Consider the following 20515-nt stretch of genomic DNA (forward strand, 5'->3'; position numbering starts at 1 on the left):
ATGCTTTACGCATTCAGGGGTGGTTATATCCATTCATATTTTTCCTTTGTAGGAAGAATTGGGGTTCTCCAATAGCTTAGTAAGGGACATATTGTGGTTTTTGACAATGCAGCAGTCCACGCCTCTCTAATATGCATCACTGCAAACAGCAGTGGTCTGCGGATTGGGAAAAAAGAGTTTTTGTTCTCATTTGAGGTTGATAACTCAGACCTTGCTTTTCAGTTTGTTGATTTATGAAGGCCAAGCATGTTAATCCTACATTTCTATGTTTCTTTCTAACTTAAAAAAATGAATATTTTTGCATGTTATATAGGAAATGGAAACTAAATAAATAAATATGGATGTTGCCTTTTTTGTGTAAATGGATTTAGATATCTATTCTAAAGCAACTGTTACTAATATATATTTTCCCATTTAGAAATACTTTGAATATCTTTTCAAGGGTATTGATATTGAAGGCTTTGGGAGAGGTGTTTTTCTATCTCTTGACTGTCTCATGTCCCTGTCTCTAGCATTCCTGCCCTCCCTGTCCTCCCACCCCAGCAAGGAAAATTAAAAGGCAAGGTGCTAGCAGATGTTGCAGGCTGCTGAAGTTTCAAATGTTTGCTTTCCAGGCAGGACACGTTTTTACTTTCAGTATGAGCTTGGTATATGATAGCTAACTGAAAGGTTAATTAAATAATTTTCACAATGCAAGTTTCTACATTCTTGCAAGTTTGTAACATTGAAGTTCACTGGGATGTTTCCTCATTTCACTTGAAAGCAGAAAAATCTTTTATGCTGTCTCACAGTTGTTCTCTTTGGTTACAGTAGGTGGGAATCATGTTGAATTGTACTCTGTGATCCAGGTTTAATAGGTTTTTGTGTAATCTTCTGAAATGATTTCAGATTAAAATATAAGAAGAATTTGAACTCTTAAGATGATACTCAGTTTTTTGGAAGCCCTCTGCCTGTTCAATATATTGAAATGATGCTCTCAATTTTGTGTTCTCTTATTACTTAAACAGTTTATTATTTACACATCTTCATTTCTATTCCTGGCATGACTGATAAAATATCACTAAACTGGATGAATAAAGTTTTATGAAGCACGGGGAGGGGGAGAGAGAGTGGAAAAGGGTGAATTTATACAAGAAATGTCAAAGTTTGCAGTTACGTATTTTGTTTCAACAGTGCTGTTCTGGAAACTGTCCACCTTGTGATCAAGTCTGTGGGCGGACCTTAGGCTGCAGAAACCACAAATGTCCTTCAGGCTGCCACAGAGGTAAGAACAGGTGAAGGATCCCCACAGCGCTAAGCAATCACAATAAGCAAAATAGTGTTGATTTTTTGCCAAATGTGGTGCTTGTATAACTCTGTGTAATGCTCAACAAATTTTCTCCCTTTGTTGCATGTGGGCTTTTTGTGGGGGTAGTTTGTTTGAAAGATTTTTGGTGCTGGTTAGAGCCTGAGGGCTTACAGGATGACAGCCAGAGTGTTTGCCCGCTAATTTTACTTAACAGTGTTTTTCTGAACATGCTCGATGCCCTTTCCAAGTGCTTAATTCAAAATGCATTGTATGACACTTCCCTAAATAATTCTGGTCACTGAATATGCATAACAAAGTCCAAGTACATACAGAAATGGCTGTGCTGGTTGAGTCTGGATGGCTTTAAAAAAAAATCCTAGAACGTAATGTGTGATATTAGTGGGCTAAAAAAGAAGTTGGTGGAACTTGAATATATATTGGTATCTTACAGATGTGAAAATAAAAACTTGCTACTGATGATATCAAAGATAACAAAAAAGTTTATTTCTCCATCCAGTGACCTTGGTTAAAAAGAACCTGAAATTGGCCAAAATTACCTGGTAGCTTTTATCCTGTGATTGTTTTGACATTCCTTTGGTAGGGAATTAGATTGCAGTGACTGAGAAGGGGCAGTTTTCTCAGCAGTTTTCCTTCTAGAAGCTGCTGCCCTGCTGAAATAGCAGCTGAGTAGAGTCTATGTAATTCACCTTAGCATTCTGAACTATAAATTGCAGCACCTCAGGAAATAATTCACAGCTTGTTCAGCCAATCTTGCTTTTGAGGCAGTGAGTCTTAGGAAGGTAGGGACAAGTAAATACGGTAGTTGTCCCAGTTAACCTTCTGTTAAATCTGTCATTACAAACTAGTGGTATGTTTTTCGTGTCCCTTCTGTTCCTTTCCTTTTCCCTCCCTGCCTTTCCCCTCTAAATCCTGGACGTATTTTTTTTTTTTTGTATTATCAGAAGAAAACTGGTAATGCTTTTTTTTTTTCTGCATTAGTTTGAACTGGAGAATCATAGAACCATAGAATAATTTGGGTTGGAAGGGACCTTAAAGATCATCTAATTCCAACCCCCCTGCCATGGGCAGGGATGCCTCCCACCAGACCAGGTTGCCCAAAGCCCCATCCAGCCTGGCCTTGAGCACTGCCAGGGATGCGGCATCCACAGCTCCTCTGAACAACCTGTTCCAGTGCCTCAGCACTGTCTGGGTAAAGAAATCATAAGTGAGTCATAGGATAAAAATCAGGTTGGAAAACTTCAAGGAGCTAAAGCTGCATAATATGCTATACTTAAATTCAATAGTTGGCTTATATTTGTTCCTAGTTGTATCCTACAGCTTGGATAGAAGTGACATTAATGATTGTTAATAACAAAGTTATTTGAAGAAATTATGAAGAAATAATAAATATTTAAAAATATTTTAACACTAATAATTAGTGTTAACTCTTGCTGGAAGTTGTATCCAGTGAATCAAATAACTATAGTTTCAGATGTAGAGAAGAAGACTACAATTTGTTGGAGCACACAGAAGTTAATCTATTACGATTTGTGATACCTTATTGTCAGAATGTTTAAAAATATTTCTAATGAAGATGATGATCTTGTTTTTAAAAATATATTCACTTTTTTTTTTTCCTACACCCCAATACTTCCCATTTGTTCTGAGATTTACAATTACATATTTTATTGTCAGCATCTAAGGCCAGGTCAAGTTAGTTTTGCAGTGAGCTGACAGATCTTAGTGACTGCTGACTTTAAAGGAAATAGCATGCCTCCGAAAGTAACTTGCCAGATTAGGTTCTTTAGAAAGTAGCTGTTCTCACAATTGTTATTTTGCTGCTGATTAAAAGTAACCTCATCTATTCTGTTTTTTACATGTCATTTAAGTGTTTATTCATGCTTGTTGAAATTCAGAATGTGGCCAGGGAATTGAAATGCTTTGTTTTCTACTATAGTACATTACAGAACTCTATTTGAGAACGGTGTACTCTGACCCTAACTTCAGAGCTAGGGTCATATGTGTTATGTAATCTCTGCCCTTCCATCTTGTTGAACACGTAAGCAGTTGTCTTCTTTAATAGAATAATGTGTACGCAGTGAGTGTATTGTAAGTAAATTGTAGACATGTGCTGATAATATATTCAATTCGATCTACTTTGCAGTATAAATATTGTATACTTCCATCCTTTTCAGCAGCTTTTTGTCACAGGCCTGCTTCTTGAGGTGTTGCTCTTCAGATCCCATTAATAAGTCAGAATTGCTTAAAAAGTTGTGCTGTGAATAATACTTTCAAATAATTGCTTTCATTAAAGTTTGAGAGTGCAACATGATTAGTAAGCCAAAATCCCACATCTTCTCTTTTAAGATGCATATCCTTACTGTAATTATTCAGTAATAAAGCTTAACAGTTGGCACTTGAAGAAATAGTGTGGGAGAGCTATAAATTTAAAAAAAAAAAAAAGTTTTTTTATAAATACATTGGTTTAGTAGTAACTTCATAAAGGAGGAAGATCTTTTCAAAAAAGCATTAACTATATATAAAGGATGAGCATTTCTTAATATCGTCCAAAACAATATCTTACCAGTCTTTCAGTGTCTCTTTTTATCTGTTATGTATTGATGAAAGATGACATGTCTTCATACACATGTAAGAGTGAAATACAAATGGCACCATTTAAGTGTTGTTTTGTCCAAATGGCCGGGCTGTAATGATGCTGGCTTCTTTTTAAAATGGGTGGGTGGAATTATTTTATACTTGATACCAGGTAACAGCTGTAGTATAATCAACATTATTATTACTGTTCTTTTAGAATGTTGAAATTCTCTTTCCCAAGAGGAATTTGAAACTAAGCAGAAGTAAATTAACAACCATTTGTTACTTAGATCAGACAGAATAGGGTGTTTATACCATGTGCATATTCAGAGTTTTATGTTAGTTACCATTGTTTGTACTCAGTAGCTTATTCAGATGATCATGTTGTTAATGTATTTATTTTAGGTAGTTGTAATCCCTGTCCAGAGACTGTAGATGTGAAATGCAATTGTGGAAAAACTGTCATTAAAGTGCCCTGTGGCAGAGAGCGCACCATCAAGCCTCCCAAATGCAAACAGCTGTGCAGGTCAGTATAGACAGCAAGTGTGTTCTAGTTCTTTAGTGGTGTTTAAGGTGTCTTTAAAGAAAGTGGCAAAATATAACTGTTTAAGCTGCAGGAATGATACTGTTTCTCACTCTTCTAGGTTCTTGACTATGCAGTGCAGATTAGTAATAAGCCTTGGTATTAGACACTTCTTTATTGTGGTTTCATGAGCATCTTGCTACTGTCATGGGGAAGTTCTGCCCCACTGAGCACTTTTAACTCTTTACTCCCACTCCCTTCTTCAAGTCCTTTCTGGTACCTCCACGAGACTGTTTACCTAGAAATTTTGACTAGGAAAATGAAAACGTAGAGTATTTTCTGCTGAGGTGTAGCAAGATTGCTTATCCCAGAGTAGAGATGAGAATGGAATTCCTGCGTGTAATATGCAAACCCAGCTTTTACTCTTAGATCTTGTGTAATTTTACCATAATATTAACCACTGAAGAAGGTGGTAATTAAGTGTTGTTTTTAAAAATAAGTTTGTCTCAATTCATGTATTTTGGGCATAATTGCCTAGTGACTATAATTTTGTTATTTCTTGCTGTCATATTGATTCCTTCTTGGATTTTACTTTAGTCGCCCACCTACATGTCATCACCCTACCCAGGAGAAACACTACTGTCACTTCGGTCGGTGTCCTCCGTGTCGTCAGTCCTGCCAGAAAACATTAGTGTGTGGTCATTTGTGCCCAGTTCCCTGCCATGATGAGGCACTTGTGAAGCAAACTGGCTTAGTAAGTAACTAGTGAAAGACGGTGGTGTGTTATTTGTGTTCTGAAGAAAAAGAAACAGTTTTTTGACCTTTAATCTTATGGTGAAGGTTTTTGAATATTACAGTAAATAATTGAGCACAGAGGTATGCGTACTGCTTAACTGAGAGATTAAGTGGTTCTAGTTCCTTTGTTACCATCTAATTTTGTAATATATATACTTGCGCAATTTTTATCAGTTACAATTATTCAAGAAATAAGCTATCTTTGCTGGGTAGAGTTTTATTACAAATGTTTATTTTCAAATATAAGCAGTTGCTTTTAACATAGAAGCAAAAACTGAAGTTTGGTATTTACCAAACCATCAACGTGTGCAAAAATTAGAAGTGAGAAATTGCTTGACACATTTAAATATGCATATGTGCATTTCATGATGATAATTTCACTTTTTTACTAAGAAAAATATTTTTATGTTTCTACCTCTGTTAAATACTTATAATTATTTTGCATTTTTTTCTGATGTTTGTGTTTGATTTTACCGGTAGGGCTACAGGCCTTCCTTTTCTTAGGTATAGCCATGCTAAAGATGAAATTTAAATTCTGCTTGGGGAGGTGATTTTAGGATTTCCATTAGTTTAAAAAAAAATAAAAAAATACTAGAAGTGTATTTGTTACAAGTGGGATCTCTTTAGATGATGTTTATTTGAAGTCAAGCAGATGGTTCCAGTTGTGTTTTGCATTCAATTGGTGGTGTACTTTGTTCTCAGCATCAGTCTGCAGGTCCTTGGGAGCAGCCGTCTGAACCAGCCTTTATTCAAACTGCGTTACCATGCCCACCCTGTCAGGTTCCTGTACCAGTGTAAGTATTAAAAACAGAGAACAAAGTTTTGGAATAGAGTGTTTCGTGGTTTTTTAGTGTTCTTGTAGAGATGAACATGAAAAACTTATGTAAACAATATACTCATATTGGACATGCTTTTTTACCTGCACGTGATGCCTTCACTAGCGTGAATTGCACTTATTTTTACAAATTGCCTTATTTTCCTGTGAAAAGCCCTAGTACTGTTTTAAGTCCTATATTTACTTTACAGAAATACATGTTTTCAAAATCTTTCTTTTTTTGTCCTTTACAGGGAGTGTCTTGGGCAGCATGAGGTGAGTCTGGACACTGGCTTTTTTTAAATGAAATATGAAGTATATCTTCCTTTTTCAGTCTACAAAAAAAAAAAATATTGAAGACAAATATTACTCGGCTTTCTTATGTTTTAAAACCAATGAAACACCTTATCACAAAAGCTTACATATCTGAGTTATTTTAGTCTGTTTTTGAAGAATATATAAATGCTTTTTAGAATTCTTGGATAGAAATTAAACTCGTGATTTATGAAGCTATTGTTGTATTCTTGCATAGTTGTTCAAATAGTGTTTAAATTGACTTTTGTGTGTCTTCATTAAATTTGTTTTTCCCCCTTCTTTATTTTATAGTTATTCTTTTCTCCCTGTTCCACACTTTCCTCAGTTTTCTAGCAACTGATGTCCTTTGTTTGTTTTAAAAGGATAGCGAACGTAGTGTGGTACAGGAAAATTAGTGGACTAAAAAGTTATTTTCTTGATGTGCAGCCTTCTCCAATCTCAAATGAAGTCATTATGTATTCTGGTTTATGTTATAAGAAAATCTAACTGACCTTGAAGCTAAAATAACAGGCATCAGTATTTATAGTTGTTTCTGAAAGTCAAGCAATGAAAGTGCAGCTAAAATAACTATAACAAATATAGTTTCACTTTAAGGAAGTGAAAAATTCTAGAAAACAAACTTAAAAAGATTTAAAGATACCACCTCCTTTTTTTTTTTTTTTACTTTGACCTTCTTTAATAATCTTTTCCTCTCTGTTGTAATGGCAACCCAATATGTGGCAGCAACATCCACAGCTGTTTTTAACAAGTTTATACATCAGCAATCGATTCAGGCAATGCAGTTATTGATCCAAGCAGGCTGTGAATACAGCTTCCAATGAACTAGTCTGCAGCTTGCTGGATGCTAACTCAAAATGTGCTTTTAGAATTTTAAAATGACTAAAGAATAACTGCATTTTTGTTTGTTGTTGGAACAGTGGATTTTTGGCTTTGCTTTTCACAGTAAAACTTCCAGATGTATCAACCACTGTTTCATTTTGAGTCAATGATATCTCTTATGATAGGGTGACATTTCATAAAACCTATCTTTCGTGAATTTACACTTAAACAAAATGTAAGCTCTGTGCAATTGGCCCAACATAACTTGCTGTAGTTCATGTAAGCAGTTTTGGCACTATTCAGGTTTGCATGGATGTAAACTCTCCATAAGAGAGGACAGTAGCTCTTCTTAGAGAAAGTGGTTCCAATGACCACGTTTGTAACTGCTTATTTCAGAGTAACAAAACAAATCCCTTCTCTGTGTGTTAGTCTTAGCAGAGCCAGTCAATGGCTTTGAGTCATGTTTTTGTTACAGGTTAGTACAGAAAATAGAGAGGAATCTCAGGGAACATATACTTAAGGGATTTATGTTTTCTGATGCTAGTTTAAACTTTCCTTCCCTGAGCCAACAGGGTGCAGTGCTTCCTTCCTGCTGCACTTCAGCAGCTTCTGGAGTGGAATTAAGTGTCCTAATCTTTAAGACTTTGATAGTGGTAGAAACAGAATGTTTTGTTTGTTAATGTGCATGTGAAGGGGGTGTTTAACCATGTGGCTTAGGGACATTTTTATGTACCTAAGGTACTCTTACCTTTAAACTAATTTACTTTTGTTAGCAAGAGAAACATTTCTGTATTTCTGAATACAGTCTCTCCTGTAGTAGTTCCCAGCCCTTGAGGGGATTTTCACTGGGAAATTTAAGTTTCACAGGTAACAATTTTCTCAAGCAAAGTTTTGCTGTGAAGAGGATCTTGTTGCTGTACTATATATCAGGTATCAAAACTGCCCAACGTAAGTAATAATGATGTGGGAGGTACAAAAGAAAAAAGCTGGAATGAAGCAAGTTACAAGAACTTGTACTTTACCAAGATGCCTGCAGACAACAGCTGGAAGAGTGAATGAATGCAAGGGTTTAGGAACTGTACGCTACTAAAAACATGTTTGCTGTCTTTACATTTTCACTTGGACAATAATTTTAATTTGTGTAAATGTTTGATTTTAAATATTGCTGAACTTTTTTATTTCACAGGCATTTAATTTAAAGCATTTGAAGGGACTGATTTAATTCAACTTCTTGCAAGCCTATGTCTTTAGAGCAAGTGATTTATCACTTGAGACAAAAGGCTTAAAACTACTTTTCAGAATATGTAATTGTATCAAATCTGTGTTCACTGAAATATGATTTTGTTGTGTCTTATGCAGCTTTCCTTTAAATAATTTCACTGGGCCCATTCTAAGTGGTTTTACATACATCTAGAAAAGTTAGTGATTCTTCATTAGATCTGAAAATTGAGCAGTTCTCGATTCTGATTCAGATTGTAGATCAGAAAATCACATATCATCACAGTTGCTGTCACCCCAAAATGAAAACTTGATGTTTTACTTTGCTTAGACTACTATAAGCTTTGGCGGTTCATAGCAGTAGCATACATGTGCTCTTTTAAAATCAAATTTGGAGATCTAATGGTTATATTCAAAATCTGATTTTATGGAAAAGCATTAATTAAAGCCTGTAGAAGGTAAATGAAGACAAAAAAAAAAAACTTAACTGGATAGGGTATTTACGTATCTACTGTATTTAATTATTTTGTAGTTGCCTAATTTCATTAAATGCTATAGAGGAAGGAAAATGTTCTGATTTTGTTTGTGAGGAGTATTTAGAATATCCTGTGAAATCAGTCTCATTTTCAGGCAGACAGAAGTCTAAATTCTTGGTTTTGTGCAGTGGGATTGTGCAGAGGGTACAGAGCCAAGATGTTCAGTCAACTAAAGCTGTAACATAAAATCACAGCTTTAGTCGAGTCAAAGTGAGTTATGTCACATTACTCTGTTGTGTAATAATGTCAGAAATAGTTTCTCTTTTTCTCTGTGAAATGATCACAACAAAACAAAAAAAATTGTCAGCATCACATAAGCTAATTTTTTTTCATTTGAATATTATGTAATGTTAGGAAAATGGGAGCACTGAGTTTCCTCTAATGTTTTTGATATGGAGGGTATTTATACCCTTCAGCTTTAGGAAAGTAGCCTAGTTAACAAAGTTAGGAGCTTACATTCCATCTCAGTGCCACTGAAAGTTAAAGCCTCCTAAATAGATGCTCTGAATTGTACTAAAAAGCTCTGTTAACTGGAGTGTTACCCTCAGATAAGAAGGTAAGAATATATCACTCATAAGCAATTAAAATCCTGAGCCAGTCATTGAGCATTTTCTTCTTGCCCTTTCCATTTCTGTGAGTTATATTTGATACGGTGACTTTGTTTTTTAGAATGTCTGGCTTGCAGGTTGTTTTGTATTTGTAGAATTGTAAGAATGTTTTGGGTTTGTGATGACCATGACACAATCAGCCTTGTGAAAACAAGCTGTAGCCAGCTTCTGTAATAGTTGTAGAGCAGTTTGGGAACCTTTAATGGAAGGCATGAGTGTTATTAAGAAAGGAGGGCTAAATAACACCAAAGGATTTGAGGCTGCAGTAGTCTGTTTAAAGAAAAAGAAGGAAGAAAAAGGAAGATATGTTGTGAAAGTTAGATAGCTTGTTTACACGTGGTAGAAAAGCTTGCTTTATTAATTAATCACTGTAAAACAAATGTGTGATTTTAGCGATAGGAACGTGAAGTCTCTATGTATTTAAAAAAAAAAAAGTCAAATACTTTACACTGGTTTTGTTCTTTAGCAAAGGGTACATTAGAACAAAAATTTCTCTGTAATGATACTGTATTTGTATGCATCTATCTAGATATACACACTCTCTCAGAATGCATCTGCAGTATGTATGTACAGACAGTCTGCCTATATATATATATATATATATATATATGTATATATATATGTATATATCTCTTGTTTGTTTGTCACTTTCAGGTGAGTCCCTTACCGTGTCACTCTGCAGGTCCCTACTCATGTAAAAGACCTTGTGGGCGGCTTCTCAATTGTCAGAATCACACCTGCATGAAAGAGTGTCACCATGTTACTAAAATCAACGGTAGTGCAGATGGAAAGAAGGTAGGCTGATTTTCTTTTGCTTTCGTTTTATTGTGTTTTATATATTGTTTTCAGTTTTAATTGGAAAATAAAGAATATGCTGCTGGAAGGCACAGGATCTGAGATTCTGCTTGCATGTGATCTGTTCCCACTGATGCTGTGACATTTAGCTAGTCTGTACTCCTCAGACAATAAAACTTAGACAGCCTTAGGTATTTTATAAATGTGCACCTTTTTGTTTTATGTTAACATACTATTATATTGCTCTGTAGTCATCAAAACCTCTTGTGACATGGATGTTTCTCTTCTAAAGTCAGTTTTCAGAACAGTTGGGATTGAGTAACCTGTTGATAATGCCTCTAAACAAATGCACTTGCAATCTACTGGGGGAGCTACTGGATGGGTTGAGGAGGCTGGCATATATTTGTCAAAGAGCACTGGCAGTGCTGAAGAACAGGCAAAGACTTAAATCACTGGCGTGATGCATTCAGGTTTATCAGTATCTACTGGAAACAGTCATGAGACTGAGTTGCTGAAAATAATATGAAACAAAATGAAAAATGCAAAGGTGACTAGGTTTGAACAAAGCCCATTTGCTTTGAGGGAGTCATGCTTTGGAGCAAAAGAGCTTTATAAGATTTTAAAGCATTACTTTAGAAAAAGATTGCAATATAGTCTCTGGCCATTTAGAAAACTGAGGAAGCATTCAATTGGATACAAAACATAACTGTTATATTTTAGCTTACTGTTACATTTTAACTTAAATAGGATAATTTACTTGTGAGTTCCAATCCTTGAAGAAGTGTCATCATCTATTAACTGTATATATTGCAGTTACTATATTAATTTATTAATGATTGTAGAACTTCAGTCTGAAGAGTGTGAGCTGTTAAGGCAATTTATGGACCAGTAACTTGCAGTAGCAGAGTGATATCAGTAAATCCTGAGTGACAAACTCTTTAAATATCTCAACTTATGACTGTAAGAGAGTGCTTACTCCTTCAGTTAAACCCTTTGAAATGCGTATTGATCAGGATTATGCCTAGCTCCATTTTGAAGGAAACAATGCATTCTCAAGAAAAAGGGATGCTTTGTACCTGGGAAGTATGGGTAGATATAATTGTTCAGTTTTCTTTATGTTTTTGTAAACTCCATTTGGTTTTGACATTTTGGAGCTTTTGTTCTGTTATTGTGATAAACTAAATTGCAGATATAGTCAAAAAATGGCTGATAAATTTTCTTGTCTGTGTCTGTAATGAATTTTCTGTCTGGAATTGAGGTTTGTTCTGCCTGTTGTATTAGAAAATACAGTAGAAAGGCCAGCAGTTTGCTCTTACTCACTGTTAAATTTTATCATAGTTTTCAAAATGCTTTGAATTGCTGTTATCTTTCCTATAGATGTTAATTCTGGGGGGGGACGGGATTGTGTTTTGTAAATGATCATTGTACAAAGGTTTGTTTTTAAAATTCTTCAGCAAAAATTATTCAAATGTAAGCAGAAGAAAACAGGGGGAAAGCTGTATTAAAACTTAAAACCTTATGCCCTTATATTGAACAGCAAAAAAATGAAAACTGGCATGGAATTAGTCCTTTTGGAGAAGCATTGTGTAGCCTCATTCTTGGGTAAATTGGCTTTACTTTGACTGGCTTTTGTGAGACTGATCATTTGAATGTGGAGATATGCCTTAAAGAGTGTGCTGGATAAGTTCAGTTGTTAAATCATGTCAATTTGTGTATTTGCAGACTGGGGTTGTGGATAAGTTGTTAAGAATATGAATAGAAATGGAACCTCATTTGTCTTGCTAATGTTCATTTCATACTTTTTAGAAGATAATGCAGGCTATCGTACATGTATGGAAATGGAATGACTTAGTTTGCTTTTTAAACTTCCACGCCCCTGTATTGCATGTATCATAACTAAAGCATTAAAATATTGTGTTGGGTGGGAAGAGATGTATGAATATGAAATTATTTTTCTGAGAGTTTTCCACAGAGTATTAACAGACTTAACAGCAATTTTCCAAAGCGCTAATGCTGAGAGGTTCTTTTATGTCTAGGAGGCAAAATAGAACTTTGTTTTTGACCTACTAACTCTGGCATTTCTGCTTTTCTTTTTAAAACACATTTTAATAAAAACACATTTTAATATTTTGCTTGAGGGATATCCAACTGAATAGCTGAATTCTTTTGGTAAAAATAACCCAACTGTTTCTTCTATCTAAAGGCTTGTTAGTGACGTCTAGCAAACAAATGGTTGGTGTTTTCTTTAGTGCTTTGTTTTTATTTTGTTAGGCAGGTCCAGAATGTTTGCAGTGTGAAGAGGAGTGTACCAAGCCACGGCCACCTGGCTGTTCTCACCACTGTGTTTTACCCTGTCATCCTGGGGATTGCCCATCATGCCTCCAGATGCTTAAAATAAAGTGTCACTGCAAACTGTCAGTTCTGTACATCGAATGCTTGTAAGTGTCAGAATCGAACTTTTCATTTGAATGCTACTAATTGGAAACCATTTGACGTGTATGGGGATGGGAGCTACCTCTATGGCAAGTTTAAACTTCTTTTAAAGGTTATCATTTGTAGTATAATGCATTGTTTTAAGATTTAAAATTTGCCAGTGTTTTTATTTGGTGTTACTGTACTAATATAGCTAAAATAACTGTATTTGTGTGGAGTTCCATGAGCAGAACTGATTTATAATGCTTATAATTAAGTAATATTTTGAGTTACACAAATGTATAGTAATCTACGTAATGTTTAATCTATATATGGGTCTTTTACAGTGTATAAAGAATTAGAATTAATGTAGCTAGTATAAAAGATCCTTACTGCTAAAACTTCGAAAAATATAGACTTGTAAAAAAAAAAAAAAAAGTCCTTCAAGCTCTGTTGTTATTGGAAAATATATTAATAATAATTTGTGCTTTTTAATTATTTGTAAGTGTGTGGGTAGAGGGAAGATAGGCTTGACCTAAATATAAGGTGGACTTGTGGATTTAAGCATTATCCTCTGTATGCATATTGCTCTGAAAACACTCATCCTACTTGTAGCCTTTTTTTTGTGTGGGTGTTCCCTTTAAAGTACTGTAAATCCTCTTGATTTGTGCTCTTCTGATAGAGACACAGTGGATAGTCTCTAGTAGGTAGTGACCACAGGATGTGGCCAAATTACCTTACTTTTCTTTACAATGAGATACACTTAAAATACATCACTAACTGTATTGACTCCTCTTTTTTTTTAAACTTTGGACATCTTTTCCTTTATAGAAAACTAACGTCTGCTGATTTAAAAGAAAAGGATTTTCTAACTTCCTGCAAAAATCAGTGTCCAAAAGAGGTAAGCCATATTAACAAAGAAGTGTTTGATTTGATGGACATCTGGAAGTCTGTGAATTTTACTTTTGTAAGGTTTTTGATACAGTTTCATAGGCTAAGCAAATTGAAGAATCTTAGTCTGAAGTAATACATTAGACGGTAGATGCACAGGTGGTTTGTGAACTGTATCTGGAGGACAGTTACTAATGTCTTGCTGCCAAAGTTATACTGAATGTTTCGGGGTCTGTCTCCAGGGCAGTACTAGTGAGTACTTTCTGTTCATGGTTTGCAAGGTTAAGCATACAGATGAGGTTGAATGTGGAAGAGTATGTTCTTTAATGTGGTTGAAAACTGATATTGAAAATACATATCCCTAAAATAATGGAGTGTGGTTTGGTTAGGACAAATAGAAAAAATTGTGCTCTTCATTTTTCTTGTGCAGGGCTGTTAATCACTGTGCAACAATTTTGGGAAGGAAAAAAAAAAAAGGGTGGGAGGGGGTGGGACTTGACAAGTGAGATAAAGTTGTTAAAGCCTGACTGTGACAGTGAAATGTTTAGTAGTATGAAGTTTAAGACAAGCCAGTTAATCTCTTTACTGTATCTGGTTATATAAAGGGTTGCTGTAAAGAAGAGAAGAATAATATCCTTAATATATGACGTACAGGCTATGAATGACTGTAAGTGTCAGGAAGGTTCCTGTTAAATACTGCTTTTTGAGAAGTAAAGGTTGTAGAGCACAGGAAAAATTGGTTGGAGAAGCTGCAGAATTTTCATCGGTAGCAGCTTAGACATGTATCAGGATTAGTCCAGTTGTGGATGTTACTGCTGTAAGACATGAGGCATGGGCCAAATGACTTCTCCTGGGCCTTCCCAGCAAGGTTACTCTGTGCTGCTTGCGTGTTTTCAGAAATCCATGTATCACTTACTGCATCTTTGTTCTTTAGTTGTCATTCATTGTGGTGATGCTAACACTCTTTTCTTCACTCTGTTCCCCATCTTTTTTAGAAAACTAAAAAGTGGAAAAACGAATAGTCAGGGATATTTTGGGAAGTGTTTCCATGCTAAGCTCTTCAGGATTTCTTAGAAATTTCTTAGAAATTCTGCTTCCCTGCAATAAAGAGAATGCTTGGACATTTGAATTATTGAAAATACTTAATCACATCATTATTTATTATTTTGTTATTCTGTTTTGGCCTTTTACTGTGGAGCTATGTCTTTGTCACCAGCAATGTTTAGCTGGCACTCATAAGTAGTCTGTTTCAGCCCCTCATTCTCCACTGATTCCACTCAACTCCTTTATGCTGGTTTGCCTACAACATCCTCTAGTCTCAGACTTACCATTTTACCTAATCTTCTTAATTCTGCCTCAACCAAATAAACATAGGTTCAAAACTCTTCTTTTGTTGCATTATTTTCTAGTGCTCAAGGCGTCAAATTTGAATCCTTGCCATACACTTCTGTTTTTTGAGTAAATGCAAAAATTGATGGTATTCCTGTTTGTTTCCCAACAGTCTCTGTTCCTCTGCTGTTCGGACAAGATTAACTCATCAATGAAACCCCAACAGAAAGTCTGTGCTCTGTGCCTACTGACATCTTCTGCTTTTTGCCCTTGTAGATGCCTACGTGATGTCTTCTCTCTTCTGTTCATCCTCCTTGTGTGTCTGTTTTGCACAAGTAAATGAATGTGCCTGTCACCATTTTCTCATCTGGATGTCTGAAAGTTCTCTTCCTGGCAGGGGAATGCTTTAGGATATTATTTCATTGTCCATTTACTTCTTAATTTAGTCCTTTCATTTCCTTCTCTTTCTCTGGTTTTATTTGCTGCAACACTTCCTCCTCTTTATTTTCAAGAGTACTTATAATCTCTTAACATGAACTGTGTGTTCCTGTACTTCAGCTTTTCTTTAAAGATTTTTTCTGTATCTCATCTTTGACTTTGATTAATGTAGCCGTTGTGATTTTTCTGGACATAATCCCAAAACACAATCTGTGGTTCAAAATCCGTCCAGTGGCAGTACTGAATTATAGCTTGCAGTTAAGAATTGCCCTGCTGCACAGATGATGCCTTTTTTAAACTGATTTCAGTGGGTTTTGGACAGGTAGCTCAGAACAACAGAATTGGATAAAGCCTTTGTTTAGCTTTTAAAATCCTCGTTCTGAAAGATGCCTTAAAAATAAGGATTTATGCAGCTTCTGCTGACTGCAAAATCTTTTAGTGTAATTGATGCAAAAATGCATACCCTTCTCTTCCTGTGTCTCTAGCTCTATTTCTTACTAGTTTTCTTGAAACAAAAAAGTATTAGTGCAGTTCTGCTTCAGTTAACTTGTATCTTTGTTTTATTGCTTTTTTTTTAATCCTACTTTTCCTGATCCTGTTTTGATAACTTCAAAAGTACTGCATGTTCTTCTGAACTTTTGTCTAAAAAAAATTGTTCCCTTTTTTGTGGATATTGAACAGTGCTAGGAATACTGTATCTGTATTATGAGTATATTGTATCAGTAGGAACTTTGGGAAAGCTGGCAGTCCTTTAACAGAAATGATACTAATAGCCTCTTTTAATTGAATCAATGATATTAGAAATATAGTTTGAAGGAGCAATCTTAACAGATACTCCTTTGCCACAGTCCCTCTTCTCCTACCCCAGCAAATACAGGTCAAGCTTGTTGAAGGGTCCTTATGACAAGAACTTACAAGCAACTTGGCCGAAAGATAAGGCAGATAAAATGCAGAATTTAGAACTTATAAAGTTCACAATCAAATATTTCTGCGCAAAACCAAATTGAAAATGTTTTGTGTTGTCTTCACAGACTCAAATTCTAGTTACAGTTTTATGAGAATTTCCTTCTTCAGTGTCAGAAGCTGACCCTGGTTTACTGAGCTAGAAGAACTCAGTGAAACTGCTGTTTGTTAAAAATCAGCACATACTGTAACTCCACCAAGTTTAGCAAAATGGTTTTTAGCAAAATTAGGTTCAATAAAATTCAGTATTCTACTGAAATCTTAGTTTTGAGATGTTTGTCTGTTTGGTTAATGGAAACTGTTTTAGGCAGTATACTACCATATTTGAATTACAGGTAGCATGCTACTTTCAGGGATTATGAAAATGGGTTATTGTCTGATGCCTTGAAAAAATACAACAGGAACTTGAAAGTCTCGCCAGGTTTCATGCTTTTGTTTTGGCTGTGGTAGTATAAAGCTAGAAAGACTTCGAGTATTATACAGTACAGCTCGTATTTCCTTTCTGCTTTAGGGAGAAGCAAAGTCTTTGATATTGCTACAGCTGTTAGATGGGAAGCTTTAATTAAAAGTTCTATTCCTTGTTTTGTAGCAATAACTAAATATCCTGTTGAAGGAAATTTAACTTTTTTTTTAATCAGTGGTGATTAAATTCTTATGATCATGTTAGCAGATGTTTTGGGATAAATCTTAAATTCAAGTTTTAACAGTCTGCCAGCTTTCATTGTTTATGGATTGATAGTATTTGTGAATCTGTTTAACACATTTTTCTCTATATAATTATTATTTTCTTGACAAAATAAGAGTACTTTGCACTCTGATACTGTCTTAATGTGAAACATGGGACCACGTTGTGACACATCTATTTTAATGTGTTAGTGCCATAGAGGCAAAATTTTAAGTTTTAAAAATATGAGTAACCTGTATTTCTATAAATGAAATAAATGTTATTTCTAGGTTGCTGATTAAATTCTGTAAACACAGCTTGAAAAAGCATGTGGCTTGCAAAAACTTCATTTTGCAAGATGCACAGCTTTGCTTCCATCATGAGGGGATTTTCCTCCGTGTCTGGTTTAAGCAGTGGAGGTTTTCATAGAGCTCTGGAAGAAGAGCTACTCTAAACTGAAGAGTTTACCCCATGGGTTGGAAGTGATAAACTCAACTCTTGTACTCTTGCTGCTCAAGAGCAATGTTTTCCTTGTATGTGCGTTAACAGGTTGTGTTTATTACCTGCTGGTGGAAATCATTTAAATGTCCATAAATGTTGACTGTTCTTGTCATCATCGGGCATGTTGTGATTTAAATGCATTGCGAAAGTGGAAAATGCTCATAAGAGTTTTGTGTTCAGAGTTGTGGATTAAATGGCTTTCTTTGTAAGAGCTTGCCGTGACAAATACACAGCCTGATCATTTTAGCTTTTAGATCGCTAGCTATTGACAAGAAGACACATTTACCATGAAATAGATCTGAAATAGATCTGAAATAGATCACTTCACATTTTAGCACCCAGAAACTTAGCATGTACACTCAAAAACAAGCAAAAAACCTTTTCCCTTCCTTCTCATTGCAGTATTTTTTCCAGCAGAAGCAGTAGAATTGCTTTTGTTTTCTGAGCTCATGGGGACAATGTTGTTTTCTCACTCTGTTAACATATGAAATCAAGAGGGGCAGTTAGTTTTGCAATGGAGGGAGTAAGAAGCAACTTACACTGCCAGCTTCATTCTTGCCCTGCTGGGTGTGAACGGAGTAGTTCCACGCGCTAAATGGGTAAATACAGATGTCAGGGTTGGGTTAAACATACTTCTGTGCTGTGCTCTGGCAGTATGTAGCATAAGAATTTCTATTGCAGTAGCACCTGGAGCTTCACATGAGGGCTGCTGTCCAGAATTTGCAGCTTTGACATTTTTGACATGTCAGTTCTAAAAGTGTTTGGCTTTGACATTATTACTGCAAATGTGCCTAATTCACATGGAAGAGTTAGCTGGAAGTAGTAGTTCTAGCCACAGATCTTTCTTGCCAGTGTGGGACATCTTGCAGGTGAGACTAGGTTGCTGTTACTGTGTGATGCTTTTGGGTAGGGAGCCAGAAGGAGGCTGATTCTCTGACTGTGCTGCAGTAGCAAACTGATTTTGCAAGGTTTTTGGTCACTGTTACACAGACTCTGCTCCTGGCTGGAACTCTGGCCCCAGTAGCACAAAAGGCTTAAAGACAAGCTTCCCCCTCATCTTTTCAAAATAAGGCAAAATGCAAGATTGATTTGCTGATGATCATTTGTGCCAGAGAAAATTAAGTTCCTTCTTTGATAGGGTGACCAATTTTTTTCCCTTCAGAAAAAGGGAAGATTATTAGATCTGCCACATCATGTTCCAACAGAAGCATTGCCATATAGTGAATGTCTTGTTACCATAAAGAAGAGGTTTAAGGTGGACTAAAGGAAACAACTCCTTGTAGGCTTTTTTCTTATGAAAACCAACCTTCCTCTTCCCCCCCCCAAACTATAAACAACACCAAAAAAACCCTAAATGGGGATTTGGAGCAAGGGATGTTAGCAGTAAGGAAATTTTCCCAAGGACCAGCTTGAGGACTGATCTTGCATTGTTTTCACTAATGACCTTGGCACCAAAAACACGTTGGGATTTTCAGATGAAAATTTGTGGAGTGTTGTCAGTACATGACAGCTGAAGAAACACATGTGCAGAACACATGGGTGTGGAGCATGTTATTAGCTATAGAAAAAAAAAAGACCATGCATGTCAAGGCTAATATGAAGTTCTTGAGAGACAGCAGAAATTCTTATTGTCACAGCACGATTAGCTGGAGAGAAATGGATATGAGAATTTGCTTAAGATGTTAAGGGGAAGATACTTTATTAAGAATAAGTTTCAATTAAGGCATTGTATGAAGTCCTTCCTGCTGAGATGTCATTTGGAATATTACACGTACTTCTGGCTACTGTATTCAAGAAACATTGATTTAAGCTGGTTGAAATTCAATGAAGGGAGTAAAGAGCCTTTTATGAAAGGGCAGTAGAGAATTGTTTCAATATGAGGATAAGAACTAACGGATTTAGGCTGGCTAAAAAAAAAAAGTGCTTGCCTCTTAAAGTGAGGCCCTGTGTTGACTGTGTCCCCCCCGCCACTGTTTTCATGGTAAGGTCACAGGGACCGTATGAGATGGCAGCCCGTAGTAGGGGACTGGGCTTGATGTCTTAGAGGTTCCTTCTAGTCCTGTGTGAGATGGGATGAGACTAACTGAAAAAACAATTCCCAAACCACCAAATATCTATCGGTGTAACAAGCTTGTGACTTGACATGAAAACATGTGCACCTTTTGCATAATTTTAAAATGGAAAATTTTATGTTCTGTTTTAGGTGCGATTTCGTGATTCTAGTTTTGGGGTTAGCTAAATCCTGCTGTACTTCTAAGGACCAAATTTACTAATGTAATTTTGTAATTGTGTGATGTAGTGTTCTCATTCTTGTGGATGATGTGATGTAGTATGTATACCTTTTCAGTTATTAATAAATGAAAAAAAAGTGTTTTAAAGTTTCCAGAATCACAGAATCATCTAGGTTGGAAGAGACCTCCAAGATCATCGAGTCCAGCCTCTGACCTAACTCTAACCAGTCCTCTCCACTAAACCATATCACTAAGCTCTACATCTAAACATCTTTTAAAGACCCCCAGGGATGGTGACTCAAGGGTATCTTAATCCCTTGATGGCAGTTAACAGTTGAGATTTCACTTTTGATTAAAAAAAAAAAAAAAAAAAAAAACAAACTCCAGAATATTTTTAACAATTTTCAATAGTTTTGTGATTTAGAAGTACCTTTACAAATAAATCAAACGGATATTTCATCTGAGTTGTCACCTTCAGTTATCAACAGTATTGGGTTATGTAATTGAAAATGGTAAATCAATGTTGTGAAGATTTTTTTGGGGTCTGTGTATGAGCAAGGTCAGTCAAGATCCTAAGAGGAAGTGAAAAAATTTGTTTAAACTCTTGTCATTTTTTAATCTAATATAATGCTGGGAACACTGTTACATTCCTAAAAGGTAGCATATTTAAATTATATATAATCTGTGATAATATTTTGTGTGTTAATATTTGAATGATAATATTTTCATTATAAGTGATTTTCCATGGCAGTTTAAAAACTTCTTTATCAAATGTCAAAA

At 35.6% G+C, this 20515-nt stretch overlaps 1 protein-coding gene across 1 annotated transcript in view; it reads left to right on the plus strand.

Moving 5' to 3' along the window:
- Positions 1 to 20515, plus strand: part of NFXL1 (nuclear transcription factor, X-box binding like 1) — a gene marked incomplete at its 5' end in the record, with an annotated part of 41525 nt that overhangs the window by 7435 nt on the left and 13575 nt on the right. Inside the window, 8 exons of the mRNA XM_084285507.1 lie at positions 1174 to 1264; positions 4289 to 4409; positions 5004 to 5160; positions 5904 to 5995; positions 6270 to 6291; positions 10166 to 10306; positions 12578 to 12744; positions 13550 to 13619. Of these exons, the coding sequence (XP_084141633.1) occupies positions 1174 to 1264; positions 4289 to 4409; positions 5004 to 5160; positions 5904 to 5995; positions 6270 to 6291; positions 10166 to 10306; positions 12578 to 12744; positions 13550 to 13619 (861 nt within the window). The remainder of the gene's footprint in view (positions 1 to 1173; positions 1265 to 4288; positions 4410 to 5003; positions 5161 to 5903; positions 5996 to 6269; positions 6292 to 10165; positions 10307 to 12577; positions 12745 to 13549; positions 13620 to 20515) is intronic.

This window comes from Netta rufina, assembly GCF_964035555.1.
Source record: "Netta rufina genome assembly, chromosome: 4".
Lineage (NCBI taxonomy): Eukaryota > Metazoa > Chordata > Aves > Anseriformes > Anatidae > Netta > Netta rufina.